This window comes from Callorhinchus milii, unplaced genomic scaffold (assembly GCF_018977255.1).
Source record: "Callorhinchus milii isolate IMCB2004 unplaced genomic scaffold, IMCB_Cmil_1.0 Scaffold21, whole genome shotgun sequence".
Lineage (NCBI taxonomy): Eukaryota > Metazoa > Chordata > Chondrichthyes > Chimaeriformes > Callorhinchidae > Callorhinchus > Callorhinchus milii.
Window position 1 is genome coordinate 2742137 of NW_024704762.1, and position 18994 is coordinate 2761130.

At 46.8% G+C, this 18994-nt stretch overlaps 1 protein-coding gene across 1 annotated transcript in view; it reads right to left on the reverse strand.

The window, feature by feature from the left end:
• Nucleotides 1–18994, reverse strand: part of LOC103183581 (SH2 domain-containing adapter protein F) — an 84246-nt gene that overhangs the window by 16331 nt on the left and 48921 nt on the right. The window contains exons 4-5 of the mRNA XM_007901150.2: nucleotides 5356–5533; nucleotides 346–465 (exon numbers count right to left, since the gene is read on the reverse strand). Coding sequence (XP_007899341.1) covers nucleotides 346–465; nucleotides 5356–5533 — 298 coding nt within the window. The remainder of the gene's footprint in view (nucleotides 1–345; nucleotides 466–5355; nucleotides 5534–18994) is intronic.

Below are 18994 nucleotides of genomic sequence, written 5' to 3' on the forward strand. Positions count from 1 at the left end.
CCCCACCCCAACTATCTCTGTCTCTGTAAAGCACTTTAAGACGTCCTCTTTTGTGAAAGATGCCGTAAAAGTAATTGTTGAGGTACTTCTCACGCTCTGCATCCCAATGTTGGGGTGGGGGAAAGGGGAGATCATCATCATCAACAACAACAACAACACCACCTTGCATTCTGGAAGGACGAGATCAAATGGGCTGAAAGGTCCTCTCCAGCCCCGGAAGCCCCTCTTGTGAACCGAACCTGTGGCGCCTCCCGTAAGAGGCTCGGCTGATTTCTAAACGGTGACGGGTCCAGCGCTGACCCGAGACGGCATTCCCGCAAAGCCGGGCGGCCGTCTGCCCCTTACCTGAGCGAGAGGGAATAATCGTTGCGACTGGTCTCACTGTTCCGCACGAGGTAACTGCACTCCTTACACAGCATCAGCAGGCTCTCTGCTTCTGCGCGACTCACTGCTCCGTGGTACCATCTGAGAGAGAGAGGGAGATGAATAGTAATAATAATAATAATAATGGGGTGGGATGGGGAGGAGGCCAATTTGGCCAGCATTTATTATTAATCATAATAATAATTTAATAAATCTTGCATTTGATACAGCACCTTATCACATCACTGAGATATCTCAAAGCTCTTCATAGAATATACTGTACAGTGAATAAATAAGACTATATTTTGTTGGTCAACCGCGGAGGCCAATTGCACACAGCAGTGTCCCACAGTATCCCAAAGAGGGATTATTAAAAAATTTTAAACACGGATAATATTAATAATACTCATCCTTGCGTTCGATGTGGCACCTATAAAGTTGAAACACTTCCAAGCGCCTCACAGGAAATTTCGTAGAAAGTGTGTTTGTAAGCAAACAAGGCAGAAAGTTCTGCACGCACAGCAACAAGCCCACAAACAGCCCTGAAATAAGTGAGTGAACGATTTTATCTGGGGAATTGTCGGCCAGGACACCAAGAGAAACTCCCTTCACATTTCGAATAGCGCCACGGAGTCTTTAACATCCACCTGAACAGGCAGACGGGACCTCGGTTTTGACGTCTCATCTGAAGGGTGACACCTCCGACAATGCAGTGCTCCCCTAGTATTGTGCTGGACTGTCAGCCTAGACAGTGGGCTCCAAGTCCACATATTGGGCAACCTTCTGACCCACCAATTGAATGGAGGCTCTTCGACTCATCTGATCTCACCCTTCTAGAAAACTCATCCAACCATCCTCCTATCACAACATCAAACTGTTTCTTAAATAAGTCCACTGTGCTGCCCTCAATCACCCTTTCTGGTAACCCTGTTCCAGTCAGAGTCCTGTAGCTCAGTGTTTAGAGCACTCGCCTCACAAGCGAGGACCTGGGTTCGATTCACAGCATTTGATATAGCGCCTTATCACATCGTTGAGATGTCTCAAAGCGCTTCGTAGAATATACTGTAAAGTGAATAAATAGACTTTGTTGGCCAACTGCGGCAGCCAATTGCACACAGCAGTGTCCCAAAAAGGTGAAACGTTGGGATTGAGTGCCACTCAAACCACAACTGCGTGTGGGACACTGCTATGCCCAATTGGCTGCTATGTTTCACCCACAACAAACACAGTCACTACACTTGACAGTGCATCCTGTGAAGCGCTTTGAGACGTCTCGAAGACGTGATAAGTCGCTCTATCAAATTAGCAAGGATTATTATTATTTATTCTCTGGGTAAAGAAAAACTTCCTGATATTTAAAACTGAAATTTCCCTTTGCAAAAACCCCCAAAAATCCTAAACCCATGTCTTGTGACAGTGTTTTGGTGCATCCCTGGATTTATTGTTCTGGGTTTATTTTTTCAATCCCCATTTAAGATTTATAATAACTCAGATGGGCACCTTTATGAGTCCCCATCTGAGTTATCTGCTGTCAAGGGTGAAGAGCGCTAGCTTGTCTAATCGTTGCTCTTAGTTCATTCCTCTAACACTGGGAATCATCCTTGTTGCTCTCCTCTGCACTGTATGTAGAGCCTGGACAGCCCTCGGAGGTGATTGTGACCAGAAGTGATTACACTACTCAAGATATGGTGTAACAGAGCGCTATCCGGCTCACATACAATGGGGTCCTGCAGGTGACAGACACCAAAAAAAATTCAGGTACGAATCTGCTGAGAAACGGTAAATTTTCGCCTTGTTGTTTGGCGTGAAAGTTGATAGGAGGTGTATCAAGAACAACAACAACAACTTGCACTTATATCGCCCTCTCCACCCAGGGCAGTATCTCAGAGCACATCAGCCTGGCTCACTCTCACCTCTGAGTCTATTCAGACAACGAAGGGACTTTAACAAGCGTTAAACGCACCACGAATATAATTTGCCAAAGGTACAGTCCTCAGTCAGTGCCTCTATCCTCCTCTTCCCGATTTCCTGGGACTTGTTTCACCCAGAGCGGCTAATTAATTGGATTCTGTGATTGTCCGTGATTTAAAGATACAGAAATGTTAATTAATCATCACTGGTTCCTCCTGTCTAACGCGTTAATTAAAGACCATTTCAGGGGACAGGGGAGGGTCAGGTGCAGAGATGCAGAGATGCAGAGCATTTTATCCAGAAAGATTTTATAATGATAACAATAATCCTTTCATTTGATATAGCGTCTTATCACGTCACCGAGAAGTCTCAAAGTATGTCACAGTATATAATGTAAAGTGGATGGACTGTGTATTTTGTGGGTGAAACCCAACAGCCAGTTTGACATGAAATGAATGATCGATTTTATTTGGGGGATTGTTAGACAGGACACTGGGAGAAACCCCCTTTTTTTTTGAATAGTGCCGTGGGATCTTTAAAGTTCACCTGAACAGGCAGACGGGACCTTGGTTTAATGTCTCATCCGAAGGACGGCATCTATGACAATGCAACACCCCCCCAGCCCCGCATTAGGGCGTCAGTTTGGACAATGTGATCCCGACGTGAGGTTTGGACCCACAAACTTCTCACTCAGAGCCGAGAGCGCTACCACTGAGACAGGCTGTTAAACTCAGGTAGGTAACCACACACACACAGTCTGCAGACACGAATGGGGTCCTGACCTTAACCAGCCTTTCTTGGCAAGAACCAGGGAATAATTCTGCATCCATCCAGTTCAAAAACAAATTGAAGCCTATTCTGGTCAATCACCCTGGAGAATGGAGTCATGGCTGACATTCAGGAGCACCAGAGACAGACAGAGATAATTCCTTAGGCTGGAAAAGGGCACAGGTTTTGCTTGCGATTAAACCTCATCGGGAAATAAAGTGGAGATAAGATTGCCGTCACTTTGAGCAGAGGATTATCCAACCACGAGGACCCTGGATGGGAATGATACAGTCAAATGCCCTCCCTGGGTTACTCGTTGCTAAGATATCCAGGCAGGAGGCACATCCCACGCGTGGCTGGGCTAGGTTTTATATGACAACGTAATCAGTTTTCATTTACCCAGCTACACAAGAGTAAGTCTGCTTATGAGAGACTGGGGACACTGAGGATGATTTGATCGCCACCCACAATGGGGTAAACATTTGCTGTGTTGCTGAAGCATTCCTTAACGCTGGGGCTAATTTAAGGAACGTGGCAAATTTTTACTGTCGCCCTTAAAGGGGCTCTGTCGAAAGGCAATTTCGGCTTGCCAGCCACAAATCCTGATGTCCACAAACTGCCAGGCCACCAAAATAATATTCCTCGCACTTGATGTAGTTCCTTTCCTGTCGGGAGGACATCTCAAGTGGCAACTGTGATATGTAATGACTGTATTTTGTTGGTGAATGCAGCAATTTCAAAACTTGCACACAGCAATGTCCCACAAACAAATTTTAGTTGGGGGATTGTTGGCCAGGCTATCAGGAGAAACTCCCTTCACTTTTTGAGTGGCGGAATGGGATCTTTAATGTCCACCTGAATAGGCATCAGAAGCTTGGTTTAACATCTCAGGAACTGCTACGTTTGCTTACAAACATACAGTCACTGCACTTTGCAGCATATTCTGTGAAGCGCTGTGAGGTGTCCTCGTGACATGAAAGGCGCTATACAAAATGCAATGATTATTATTATTATCATGTTGTTCATCTCTTTATCGCCCTCACTTCCTCTCTATCTATCTTCAAATCCTACCTAAAAAACAACCTGTTGAACCGTTCCCATTCCCCTTTCCGACCCCGTCATTGTGATCAATCCTATTTGAAGGGCATTGTCTAAATGCAAGTTGTTGTCGTTATTTTTGTGTAAGCTCCCGCCTAAGATGTCTTGTTTCCAGTCATTTCCCGTAGCCCATCGCTTTGAGACCGAATGAATATCATCCTCATAGCTCTCCTCTGCACTGCCTCATATGTGGCAGAATCATCTTGAGCCAGTGCTGTGCGATAAGGGACAAATTCACTGTTTCATCACTGAAAGGGAGATTTGTTCTGAACCGGTGGATGTGTTTTTTTTAATCATGGAAAAATAAAGAAACTTCTCTGTCGTGCACTGAAATGAATAATTTAGAATGGTGGGCATTAAGCTCCCGGTCCCATTAAGCTTTTCAGGTCAAAGATTTTACAATGTAAGCTTTCATTTGAATGCCCTTCTCTTGATCTGATGACCTTAAGAGACTGCTCCAATACACAGAACCAGAGAAGCACAGCCTGTTGTGTCAGTGCTGCCTCTTTGAAAGAGCAATCCATCCACAAGGCTTTCAACGTAGGTGAATTAGATGACACTTTTGGGACCTTTCACACAACTGCTCCACTTTTAAAGACTTTTTTTGTTACTTTCGTACCCAATATCCATCCAGCTACCACAAGTCAGCGACACCACTGGCTAGTGACACAGTATAGCTCACTCTACACTGGCTATCCGTCCACACTCCCAGGTCAGGGTTAGAGACACAATAAAGCTCCCTCTGAGCCATAGCTTCTCAATTTGCTCCCCCTTCTGTTAGAGTAGGAGACAGTGCAATAAGTTCTGGATAAATGGTTTGGAGTAATGTGTGTGTGTGTAGTGCGGGGGGGGGGGGGGGGGGGGGGGGGGGGGGGGGGATGGTAATAGCAAATGAGCGTACAGGACAATGATTTGGGAGGAAAGGATTAACAGAAAGACCCAGGGGGGAAATCTCTAAATCAGCCTCACAAACACACATTCGAAAAGCGAGTTAAAATGACGTGTCCTGACCAACAATCCCCCAAATAAAATCGTTCGTTCGCTTCATAGCTGTTTGTGGGTCATCATTACTCTGCGCGGAATGGCTGCTGCGTTCGCCCACAAAACACATACGTTACACTTGGCAGTAAATCCTGTGAAGCGCTGAGAGTTGAAGCACGTCTTCCAGGCAGGAAAGGCGCTGGGTTACATGTCAGGATCATTGTTCAGACTTACACTTGCTTCTCCAAGGGTAACGTGGGGTCCACTCTCTCACCCAGCAGCGTGCTGTGCTCTGGAGTCTGCGGCTTAGTGTATTTGGATCCTGCGGTGAGCGGGCTCAGCTGTTTCTGCTGCTTCAGGCGTTCTTTGGTGGGTGGCGATGACCGGTCCCAATCGCAACCCTCAAACTGAACTGTAGGAAGGCACAAGGCCAGGCGTTAGCGCTCGGGGCCGAGAGACACCGGGACGTAAGTCAATGGGAAGCAACTGGAAGAATCCGACTGAATTTAATATTAATAATAATCCTCGCACTTGATATAATGCCACGTCACATCGTTGAGACGTCTCAAAGCACTTCACAGAAGATAACTACATATAGAAATATATTTCGCCCACAAAATATACAGTCAATTCACTTTACAGTCTATTTATTCTGTGAAGCGCTTTGAGATGTCTCAATGATGTGATGAGGCACTGTATTAAATTTAAGGATTGTTATTATTATAAAGTGGATTGACAGCCGCGTCTCACAAACATTCGGGGATTGAGTGACCGATTGTTTTTTGGAGGGAATATTATCCGCAGAAAGCGATCCGCCAAATGACTAACAGCCGGCTTCCTATTTACTGCTAGGTACACAGATTTAATCACTGACTCAGACGAGAGAGCCCACAATTAACCTCTCGGGACAGAGGACATCTGCTCCACAAATTAATGGCGTGTGTTTTAAGTGCAAAAAGACTCTCTGGCTTTCTCTCTTCCTCGAGCACATTTCCAGGGACCTCGCTGACGTTGCCTCAAACACCCCTCCTGGTATCCTATTCCATAGCCCCTCTGTGTAGAGAAATCGGGACCCTCATAGTCCACGGATACACAAGCCTTTCACCCATCAGCCTGGATTAGTTTGAAGTGACCTGTTGACATTCAGGGACTAGATTCACACAAGGAAAATGACTCCCATTGATTCTTCCACACCTCCACCCCCTCAGCCCCGCCTAGGGATACAAGTCACCGTCCTTCCCCCACCAAACCGTTAGATAAATTAAAGACGTTTTGGTTCTTGTGCCAACCTTTGTGGTAACAAAGATCAAAAGGTGAAGCATTTGGGATTTGTGCGAGACGTTACGTTTGATTGTTAACAGAGTTTGTTTTATTTATTCAGTCTATTATGTATTCATATATAATTACTGCCTTTCGAGATATTTCTATATGTAATATACAATGTGAAGAGCCACCAATTAATTCCCTGAGGAACTTTGGACGTGAAGGAGATGCAAAGGGTGGTTGGTGCATTGTGAGGGCAATCCATGCAAGCAAGCTTGTGGGGAATGGGGTTGGGGGGGTCGGGCAGAGTGTGGGGTCTGAGTGGGGGAGGGGTCAGGGGTGGGGATTGTTGGGAGGCGCCAGAGTTGGGTGCGGGTCAGAGTGGGGGAGAGGTCTGGGGGTGGTGAATTAAAGGGGGGGGAATGAAAACAAACAGTCACCTTCATCGCTCAGTGTCTCATCATCTAGTTGTCCTACAGGAGGGGGCCATGGGAGCTCTTTAATCTCCTTAATCTCTACTGCCAATGATGAACATGGGAAGGATTCGAACGAAAGAGGGAGGGAGACAGAAAAACACAAGAGGAGGAGACACAAAGAGAAATACAAGCTGAGCGAGGTCAACATGAAGGCTGTGTAGCTCAGGCCTGAGCTGTGCAGTGGCTTTTGGTAAGGATGTCAACAAGTAAATAGCAACGTGACAAAACAAGATGGTCCCAACCTCAGCTCCCATGACACCCAGGTCTAGACACTCGCCTGCTGCGCTACTGGTTTTGTGGTCTTAATTCCACCTGCAATCGGGCTTTGTTATATTACCTGAGTTGTGTGTGGATGTGTGTGTGTGTGTGTGTGTTGCGGGGAAGGTATAGTTCCCCTCCCTAAGGCCAAAGCCTGAGAGTGTGTCACAGTGTGAGAGTGAGCCAAGGTGAGAGTAAGACACAGTGTGAGAGTGAGACACAGTGTGAGAGTGAGCCAATGTGAGAGTAAGACACAGTGTGAGAGTGAGACACAGTGCGAGAGTGAGTCAGTGTGAGAGTGAGATACATTGTGAGTAAGATACAGTGTGAGGATGAGACACAGTGTGAGTGAGACAAAGTGTGAGAGTGAGTCAGTGTGAGAGTGAGACACAGTGTGAGAGTAAGATACAGTGAGAGTGAGATACAGTGTGAGACACAGTGTGAGAGTGAGACAGAGTGTGAGAGTAAGATACAGTGTGAGAGTGAGTCAGTGTGAGAGTGAGACACAGTATGAGAGAGACACAGTGTAAGAGTGAGACACAGTGTGAGAGAGACAGTGTGAGAGTGAGACACAGTGTGAGAGTGAGACACAGTGTGAGAGTGAGACACAGTGTGAGAGTGAGTGGGAGGGGGCCGCTTGCCCACTCTCTTGCCTGACAAGCAGCAAGTGGCGAAACAAATCATGTGAAAAAACATCTGTACAAATAAAACAAGATTGCACGCCGTGGAGTGAAGGCTGCAAATAATCCCTCAGCCCAGAGAAGGGTTTAGCCGAAAAGGGGATAACTCTTCCCACTCACACGAAGCATTAATTTAGTTTGGTGTGTGCCATGAGCAGTCACCGGGAAGGTTCGAGTCAGTTTGAGTCACTGTCAGCTCGATGTGGCTGGCGCAAGACTCCTGCTGAACAGTTAATCCTTCAATTAAAGAGACAGCGGCTGAGCAAGTGGAGTGTCTGTTAAATTGATGATAGTCCTGGCGATCAAGGGTGAAAGTGAAGGTGAACTCCATTAATCATTCATCGCATCTTCCGATAGTCTGAGGTGGGATTCACACATTATTGCTGTTCAATCACCCAGAGGCTGAGAGGTTTTCAATTCAACGCTTTTCAAATCAATATTTTTCTGTGTGTTTTATTGTTTCGTAAACAAGGGTTGATGGCACTCCCCAAGCAGTGGACAATAGATTCGTTAACTTTCCTTACAATCCTTAATAATAATAATAATCATAATAAAAATAAAATAAGCCGTGCATTTGATAAAGGGCCTTGTCGTGTTGTCGAGGCGTCTCAAAGCAATTTGCAGGGTTTTACTGCAAAGTGTAGTGACCTTGGCAAATGTTCTCCCAGCACTGGATTGCAGTGTCAGTTGAAATAATAATACTATAATGATCATTGCATTTGATATAGCACCTCGTCACGTCCTTCGAGACATCTCAAAGCAGTTCACATCAACTCTATATTTTGTGGGCGAAACGCGGCAGCCAATTGAGCATAGCAGCGTCCCACAAACAGTCACGGACTGAGTGACCACGTTTTTTTTAGAATTAGCTTAGACTATATGAGTTCAAATTCCTGCCGTGGAGATTTGAGCCCACAGCCTTCTGACTCGGAGGCGAGAGCGCTATCGACTGAGCCAGACTGACATCTCATTGCCTCAAATAGCTCACGGCTTGCTGGTGCAAATAGCCAGCAAGCCGTGAGCTAATAGTTTGTCTCAAAATAAAGTCATCGCAATCTCACAGCGATCGCTATGAAGCCCGTTGAGATGCTTGGTAACGATAAGGTCTCATAAAAATGCAAGTTCTTTCTTTATAGAGTAAACATCTCCCACTGTGAAAACTCACCATGGTGGGAATATCATTCCACAAAGCCGAAACAATTTACAACGTGTGCATGAATCCTTATCAGACTTGTACTGCTGGTGCTCCAGAACTGAAGTCAGTAACCTGCCACTGACAATGGTTTCACACTGAGTAACAAGTACTCTGTCTTGGCACAAGACAAAGTGGGTCTGAACCATACAGAAACTCCTGGTGCTATGGAATTTGTTCTGTTTATATTCTAACATGTACTTCCATCACAAGAGCAATAGACAAACTTACTGCTATCCCCCTCAACCCGTGACAGGCTGAATCCCACCTGAAGTGACACATACATACACACTCACATATACACACACACACATACATACACACATACTCACACACCACACACACGAGCATACATATATATATACACACGCACACACACACACAATGCACACATACTCACACCACACATAAACATGCATACATACACACACACATATATATTCACTCACACAGTCTGGATTGAAGCTTAATCCCCACTCACTGCCGAAGCTCACGTATTGAACAATGGCCACTTCGATAGGGAACCAGAGGGCAAACAACACCCATGGAATGGCACCCAAACAAGATAAGTGGAGACTGGGAGAGAGACTGGGGGAGAGAGGGAAAGAGAGAGACTGGTGGAGAGAGACCGGGAGAGAGTGGGTACTATTCTCCACACACCTACATGCGTCGTTAAAGATATGCACAGAAACCGAAGAGACAGATCTACATTTCTTCCAATCCAAATATTATGAACCATATTAATAATAACTCTTACATTAGATACAGCGCCTTTCGTGTCAAAGCACTTCACGGAACATGCTGTAAAGTGTATTAGTGGCTGTATGTGGCAGACAATTTGTGCACAGAAATGTCCTCCAAACAGCTGTGAAATAAAGGTTTTATCTGGGGGAGGGGCTGTTGGTCTGAACACCAGGAGAAAGTCCCTTCTCTCTTTTTTTAACGCCCACCAGAACGGACTGATGAGAACTCGGTTTAACGTCTCACCCAAAGCACGGCACCTCAGAACATGCCTCTTCAATCGCCCTGTCGTCTGCAAAATATTACTGTCAATTCACTTTACAGTATATTCTGTGAAGCGCTTTGAGACGTCTCAACGACGTGATAAGGCGCTATATCAAATGCAAGTATTATTCTTATTATCCAGCATTGTGTAAGAGTGTCAGCCAAGACTGTGAATTCAAAGTCCTGACATGACGCTTGAATTATTGTTATAATATTACGTACAGTATTCACTGAGCCATCTGATCTCTGGACTGTAGAGAATCTCTCTCTCACACTATAAAGATATATATATATATATATTGCACGACAATGGCATTTTGAAGCTGATTGCTCACAGTGATGAGCACACAGGGAACTTGTTTGGAAGCCTTTGTCTTTCTTCAGTGGAGAGTTTCCAGTGAATGGCTTTAACACCGATGGAGGGGTAGGGTGTGAGGGTGGGCGGTAGAGAGAGATGGTACTTTTGGGCTTAAAGTAATGCTCTTTCACGTTTCACTAATGCTCGATGTTGACATGGAGTCCTGTAGCTCAGTAATTAGAGCACTCGCCTCGCAAGTGAGAGATCTGCGTTCGATACCCAGCAAAGGAGAAACGTTTCTTACTCCCAGGGACGTCCTCCCGACATGAAAGGCGCTATACAAATGTAATTTTGTTGTTGTTGTTACTCCACACACCGCTGTTTACCTAGCAGTAAGGATCCCGGTTGTTAGTCGACTGGCGGATCGCTTCTCCAGGGGTAATAATTCCTTCAAAAATAATAGTAATAATAATTTGGTCACTTCAATCCATTACTGTTTGTGGGACGCTTCTGTGTGCAACTCGCTCCCGTATTTCGCCCACAAAATACCCAGTCAATTCACTCTACAGGATATTCTGTGAAGCGCTTTGAGACGTCTCTGAAAACGTGATAAGGCGCTGTATTAAATGCAAGCATTATTATTATTTTTATTTTTATTATTATTATTATTATAATAAGCGCACCTGAAATGAGATTCCTCGCTGGGAAATATTCCTGCTCTGTTTTTTTTGGCCCGTGTGTGTAAAAGGTAGTTAGGCGACAATACAGCACAAATGAGCTCCCCGCTCTCAGAGAGCTGGCCAAGTACACCTGGGATTCTGCAAAGCACAGCACGTCCCTACATTCTGGAGTCCCTCCAACCCCTTCTCGCCTCCGCCCACCACCTTAAAACTTACCTCTTTGTCTGAGCTTTTGGTCATGTTTACTCCCCACCCCCCCACCCACCATCACTCTCTTTAGCCCCCCTCTCCCCCTCCCTAACCCTAATCTTAACTCCCCATCCCCGGCCGTGCAATGTGCTTCCTCCCCACCCGAAAAGAGGTATTGTTATTATATTATATATTATTATTTCTGTGTCATGACGCTAATTGTAGCCCCACCTGCTGCCCTGGTTGAGATCAAATAACTCTGAAATCTGCCCACTCTGTGTCTGTCTGAGTTTGTGTATGTGTGAGTGTAGGTGTGAGTATATGTGCGCGGGTGATGTGTGTGTGTGTATGTCTGAGTATGTGTGTGTAGGTGTGTGCGCGTATGTTTGAGTATGTGTGTGCATATGTGTGTGGTGATGTGTAGTGCGAGTATGTGTGTGTGGTGTTGTGTGTGCGAGTATGTGTGTGTGTGGTGATGTGTGTGTGAGTATGTGTGTGGTGATGTGTGTGTGTATGTGTGTGTGAGTATATGTGTGGTGTTGTGTGTGCGAGTATGTGTGTGTGTGGTGATGTGTGTGTGAGTATGTGTGTGTGTGGTGATGTGTGTGTGAGTATATGTGTGATGTGTGTGAGCATGTTTGTGGTGATGTGTGTGTGTGGTGATGTGTGTGTGGTGATGTGTGTGTAAGTATGTGTGTGTGAGTATATGTGTGGTGTTGTGTGTGTGGTGTGTGTGGTGTTGTGTGTGTGGTGATATGTGTGTGAGTATATGTGTGGTGTGTGTGTGAGTATGTGTGTGTGGTGATGTGTGTGAGACTCAGGCTGAGAGAGACACCAGGCCAGTCTGCTACCCTCACCATAACCTCCGGTCCCAAACTCAAGCTAATAAAAGGATTCGCTCTCATGCTTGACATGAGGAGACAATTAGTGGGTTGGCAGCCGTGTGGAGTATTTCGGTGCTGATGATGGATTGCTCTGTGCCCGCGCGGCAGCTCTTTCTGAGAAGAGCATCGAGATAATGAAGGAGTCAGAACCCAAGTTACCTCATTAAAAGGAACACCCTCACCCCGTGGAGCGGAGTGTGGGGGGGCGGGGGATTACGTTGTCTGTTGGGGGCTCGTTCTACAGGTCCGAGAGGGAATTATGGTCTTGTTATGGGATTCCAAGCAACCAGGAATTAGGGATAACAAGGGATTAGCTACGGAGAGTAATTCTCACCTCCCCTCTGCATTGTTTTCCACTTTTCTGATGACTCTGACCCCTAGATTGGTTTCATACCTGCCACACACATGTTGCCCCCTCTCACTACCTCACCCTTGCTTTATCTGCCGAGACTTTTACCTCCACCCCCCCCGAACCTCTGGAGCTCCCTCCCTCTTTCTCTCTGCCTCGCGCGCTCTCCAGGGTCTGACCCGCGAGGTTTGCAAATCTCCGCAACTCTGCTCAGCCCCCGATTTGTCAGGGGTCTTCATTCCTTTAAGTCTTCAAAAGACTTGTCACATTTGCTCAACTGCGGCTCTGATTCCCCAAAACCATCAATTCTCTGGGGTTGCAAACAGATTAAGCAAGAATGGGGAAGAGGGGGAAGGGGGTAATTATAACCATAACAAACTGAAACAGCAGATCATCACAATGAAATGTCTCAAACAGCTCCACAGAGGAATTACTGTATGGTAGTGACTGTGTATTTGCAGGCAGATGTGGCAGCTACTTTTTCACACAGCAACGTCCCACGAACAGCTACGGATTGAGCGACCGATTTTACCTGGAGGATTGTCGGCCAGGACACCAGGAGAGATAGGACACCCTTTGCCTTTCGGATAGCCCCATGGACAATGACCAGTAACGTCCACCTGAACGGGGCAGACTTGGTTTAACGTCTCATCTGAATGACGGCACCTCAGGCAATGCAGCTCTCCCCCCCCCCAGCATTGGGCTGGAGTGTCATCTTAGACCATGTGAGCGCAAGTCCCGGTGTTGGATCGTCAGAATAGGAGAGCAAATTAGAGGGGAAGGAGAAACTCTGTTCTCCACAGCTAAAATCCTCGTTCTTTAACAGGCAAAGTTGACCCCACATTGCTGAGGAGCAGAAGGAGATAATTCTGTGAGACAGCAGAGACCCACAATTCATAAATAATTCAATTCAGCAAAGTGCAGTACCATGTCGAATTAATAATAAATCACAGCGTAGACGCAGAGAGACACAGTCAGCTTTCTCTCCTCTCACTGTTACCATTATCCTTTTAGAAATTACCAATTTTGTCAAGGGTCAACTATTTTTCGACACTACTCGCTGATAGGTATTATTTGCGCTCGTGTATTTACTTGAAAGGAGCCTCATCTTTTTCTCTTTCAGGCTTGAATGAGCTAAACTGGATAAACTAATTAAAGTGGTCCCTGGATTTACGGGTACGAAAGGCACTGCAACCAGATGTCTGTGCGTTTTGAGTTTCCTGCCTGGCTTGTCAGCGGAGCCCGCCTACCAAAGTCGGAGGATGAGTTTAGTGGGTTTCCTACTGGGATAATAGATGGAGCTCTGTACTGCTGTGGGACGTGGCATTTCGGTGGAATGGGAATGATAACTTGCCCCATTAAGGAGGAGCGGAACTGGGCCACAAGCATTTTCCCTTGCTCTCCTCAGCAATTCCTTTCCAGTCCAATTAGACACAAAGACACCAATCTATCCAGAACCCCTGTTATCCAAATCCTATTCACTCCCACTGGACAGAATCTCAATGCCCTAAATCTTCGTTCCCCATTCACTCCCAACATAATAATAATAATAATCCTTAAATTTGGGACAGCTCCATTCACCGCAGGAGAACGGCCCAAAGCGCTTCACAGGATATACTGTAAAGTAGATTGACTGTGCATTTTGTGGGCGAAACGCAGCAGCCAATTGCGCACACAAACAGCCATGGAGTGTGAGTGATCAATATTTATTTGGGGGGGATTGTCAGCCTGGACACCGGGTGAAATTCCCTTTTCTTTTCGAACAGCATAGTAGGATCTTTAACGTCCACCTGAACAGGCAGACGGGACCTCGGTTTAACGTCTCATCCGGAGATCGGTACCTCTGACAATGCAGCGCCCTCCCCCAACACTGCACTGGAGCGTCAGTTTAGACTGTGTGATTCCAAGTCCCGACGTGGGGCTTGAACCCACAACCTTCTGTCTCAGAGGCAAGGGTGCCATCACTGAGCCAGGCTGACACACACGCCTTTCATGTATGGGATAACGTCTCAAAATGCTTTACAGAGTCAGAGCGGGAGCCTGAGCAGAGAGAGGGATGGGAGATGAGGGTAGGAGGGACGTGACCAAAGGTGGTGGCATAGAAGTAGGATTTTTGGATTGTTTTTTGAAACAGGGAGGAAATGTGCGGGGCGGAGGGATTTGGGAAGAGAGCTGTGGAGCAAAAGGAGCACAGTATCTGAAAGCGCAGCTCCAGATGGTGGGACGGAGATGGCAGGGGAAGTAGAATTGGCCTAATGTTAGTGGGTATCAAGGGATATGGGACAAAGCTGGGTCATTGGAGTTGAGGTACAGATCAGCCATGATCTAATACGATAGCGGAACAGGCTCGAGGGGCTATGTTATGTGTGGAGGGAGGGAAGTGGGCGGGGGAATAGGACCAGAGGAGATCACTGAGCTAGGGTGGGGGCAAGGGCGTGGAGGCATTTAAAAGTTAGAACAAGGAGCTTGAGATGGCCCCAGTGTCACGCTCTGAGTCGCCGTCCGGCGTGGAGGGCGCTATATAAATCCAAATAGTTGTTGTTGTTGTCGAGATGCAGAAGAAGATGATATATAGGTGTGTGTGTGTGTGTGTAAAAGTAAATATCAACACATGGAATAAAATGCAGAGCAGAGTCCTCAAAAATGTAGAATCTAGGTTACTCGAAACCCAACACGTTAAATAATGCAACAATGTCAAGAGAATCAGTTCAGGGGAATTCTTATTTGGCAATGTAGGGACAGGAGCCGCAGAGCGTAAGGGGCAGCTCGGGAACACGCGGCAGATCGAGGTTATCTGGGAGACGTCAGATGGCAGGAAGCTCCATTTGTCTCTCTCTGGTCCCAGTGAGATTGCTGGGTTATGATTATATTGTGTGCTGATGGGGCCTGGCGGCTGGATAAACTGCCTGCCGTCTGCGCTCAGCTTCCTCCCATTCATTTTTCATCTGCTATCTATTTTGCCGCTGCAATGGGCGAGGTTCGGCTGGTCTGGGTGTTACTCAGTCACAGCTGCTTTTCTTCCCCGGCTCCTACAATGGTGCTGACACCATCCACATTCAGAAGGATGATGTCAGCCCCTATCAGTCAGTAGCACTCTCGCCTCTGATTCAGAAGGTTCGAACCTCCGTGTCGTGACTTTGAGCTATCATTCCACTGGGGGAGGGCGCGTGTGTGTGTGTGTGTGGGGGGGGGGGGGGTGGAAGGGAGGGCGTGGGGTTGGGGGGAATGCTACTGCATTGTTGGAGGTAACGTCCCTCCAGATGAGGCGCTAAACTAAGGTCCCACTGTGCGCAAACTGGCTGTCGCCTTCGCCTCTAAAAAAACATAGTCACTCCACGTCACAGCACGAAAGACGCTGTATAAAACGTAAGGCTTATTACAATGCTCCCTTAAAAAAATTAATGTGATAATCCCTTCAAAAAAACAACTTGGTCACTCAATCCACGACTGTTTGTGGGACGCTGCTGTAGCGCAATTGGCTGCCGCGTTTTCCCCACAAAAATACACGGTCAATTCACTTTACAGTATATTCAGTGAAGCGCTTTGGGACGTCTCGAAGATGTGATAAGGGGCTGTTATTATTTTATTGACACAAGCCTTCGTCACTGCTACAAAATAGCCTAACAGCGAGTGCTGGTTAATAAAGCTGTCAGAATGACTACGTTTGCTCCTTTTAGCAACGCCACGTGCTCAGACCTCAACAAACACCGCATTGTATTTTCTTCTTTTGCACAACTTGCGTTTAATCTCCGCGAAGCATTAAAATAATGAAGCGGAGTGTTCCATCGAAAATCCCCAGGTCAGGGCGAGGTGATGTTTCATAAATAAATTAAACGCTAGCATTGATTCCCATTTCCCCCTGCTTGAAACTGTTCATTTAGCGTTCCTCCCGAGATGTGCTCCAGATCTATAATCCTTTCTGCTCTCGTGCACACGGCCTACACTTTAGTATTAAAGTATCAAATGTACCAAAGTGGCAGCTCGGCTTGCAGTATTAACGTATTCGCAGGGGAAGCAAGAATAAAGCAGGAATGCTTTCCCGACAGGCAAGGGTAGTGTGTATAGTCCCCGGAGACATCGACACAGATAGTGTCACTTCAGCACTCTGCTCAAATTCCTATTATTGTAACACGCTTATTAGCTTTCAATTAGCTTTCAAAATGAAACTAGATAAATACCTAAAAAGCAGTAAACTACAGGGTAATTCTTGAGGGCTGATAATTGGGACTGAATGGATTGCTCTTTAATGGGCCGAACGGCCTTCTTCAGTTTTAGTATGCGAGTTTCTGTGGTTCTATATTTCAGTCTGAAGTTTGTGGGTTCAAGCCCCCCACGTCGGGGCTTGGAATCACATAGTCTAAGTTGACGCTCCAGTGCAGGGCTGGGGGGGGGGGGGGGGGTGTTGCATTGTCGGGAGGTGCCGTCCTTCGGATGAGATGTTAAGCTGAGGTCCCGTCTGCCTGTTCAGGTGGATGTTAAAGATCCCACGGTGCTACTTGAAAAGAGAAGGGAGTTTCTCCCGCCAGGTGTCCTGGTCAACAGTCCTCCAAATAATAAAAATTGGTCACTGACTCACTGTTTGTGGGACACGGCTGTGAGCAACAACAACAACAGTACAACAACAACACCAAGATTCCATTTATAGAGCGCCTTTCACTCGGGAGGACGTCCCAAGGCGCTGTACAGTTGGGTCAGGACCCGAGCATTGGAGGGAAATGGTCAGGGTGAGGGGAGGGAAGGGAGGGAGCGAGGAGGGGGTAGAGAGTCGAGAGGGGAGCTGAAGGCACGGTCAAAGAGAAAGGTCTTGAGACCGGCCCTGAAGGAGGAAAGGGAGGAAGCGGCGAAGGCACTGGGGGATAGAGTTCCAGAGCCTCGGGGCTGAGAGGCTGAAGGCCCGGCCACCGATGGTAGGGCGGTTGGGGCGGGGGATGTGGAGCAGACCGGAGCCAGAGGAACGGAGGGTACGGGCAGGTAGGTAGGGGGATAGTAGGTTGGAGAGGTAGGAGGGAGCGAGGCCGTGAATGGCCTTGTAGGTGAGGATGAGGATCTTGAAATCGATCCTCTGGGGGATGGGGAGCCAGTGGAGGCGAGCGAGGGTGGGAGTGATGAGCAAACTGGGTGACACATTTCGCTCACAGAATACACATTCAATCCACTTTACATTATATCCTGTAAAGTGCCATTCAGCCCATCAAACCTATTCCACCAGTGAATCAGATCTTGGCAGATATTTTAATCCTGATACCTCTAGTTACCCCCACATCTCTGTCTGTCTCCCTTTTAAACATTCCCTATTGATTCCACCTTTACAGCTTTCTGGAGCAGAGCATTCCATATCCTCACAAAACCTCTGTGGGAAGAAATTGCTTCCTGACCTCACTGCTAACTGTCCTGGTGTTGATTTTAATGCTCTGCCTCTTGTAATGATTCCTCTAACAGAGGGCAGAGTCGGGCACTCTCTAACCTGTCAAGTCCTGTTATTATTTTAAGCACTTCAACCAAATAACCCCTTCACATAGACGATATTTCGCCCAAAGGCCAGTGTTTGCCTTATTGATCTCTTCCTTATGCCACTACTCTTTGTTCCAATGCTCCTGGGCTTGGTGGGTGGGTGGGTAGGATTGGGGGGGAGGGGCAGTGATAGAAACTAGGCCAGGGTTCCTCCTCTTGACGCTTTGTACTGGAAAATGGATGTGCGTGGATGTTGTCTGCTTATCACACATGCACATGCGCGCACACACACCCACACACACGTGCGCACAGACACACCATATAGACACGCAGACACAGATAGACACACGCGCACACAAACACATACGCAAACATACACGCACGCACACACAGACACATCACATAAAAAACACACAAACACAGACAGATACATGCACACGCACACACACACACACACAACCACAGTTGAATACTCTGCCCACACATATTGCCTGAGCGTAAGCATGAGGAGCGGCCAGTTGTGTGAGGAAGAGGAGGCAACACAGGGAACTGTACTCAATCATGAGTCAGTGCCTTTGAGAGGAAGGAAGGCTGAGACCTGAACAGAGTCAAACACCAGAAAAATAGCAGCTCTGTTATCAAACCTGCGAGACTCACTGGGATGTGAAAATCAGGCCTGTGAATCTTACACTGATGAAACTGAGGTTTGTCCTGTAAAACATCAGCTACTGCAGTCTGTTCTGGTTGTTAACTTGTTAACATTATTCTCCGGTGTCTCGCCAGCAGCGAGGTGGGGAATTGAAGATGTGTCAGTCAGTGCAGGACAGTAACGCAGGAGCCACACTGCTCACAGGGAGGGGAGCGACTGACAGCAGATCACACAGAATGAGGGAACAAACACCTGCTATAGCTCTTAAACTTCCTCTGGGAAATGAATCCCTCCCATCACCACACACACACAGGCCTACCTGTTTATGCCAACATTGAAGGGACCGAGTGAATTTTTAGTTGAAATAAGCGCGTTGTTGACATAATAATAATATTAATCCTTTCATTTGATAGAGCGCCTTATCCCGTCTTCGAGACATCTTAAAGCGCTTCACAGAATGTACCGTAAAGTGAATTGACTGTGTATTTTGTGGGCGAAA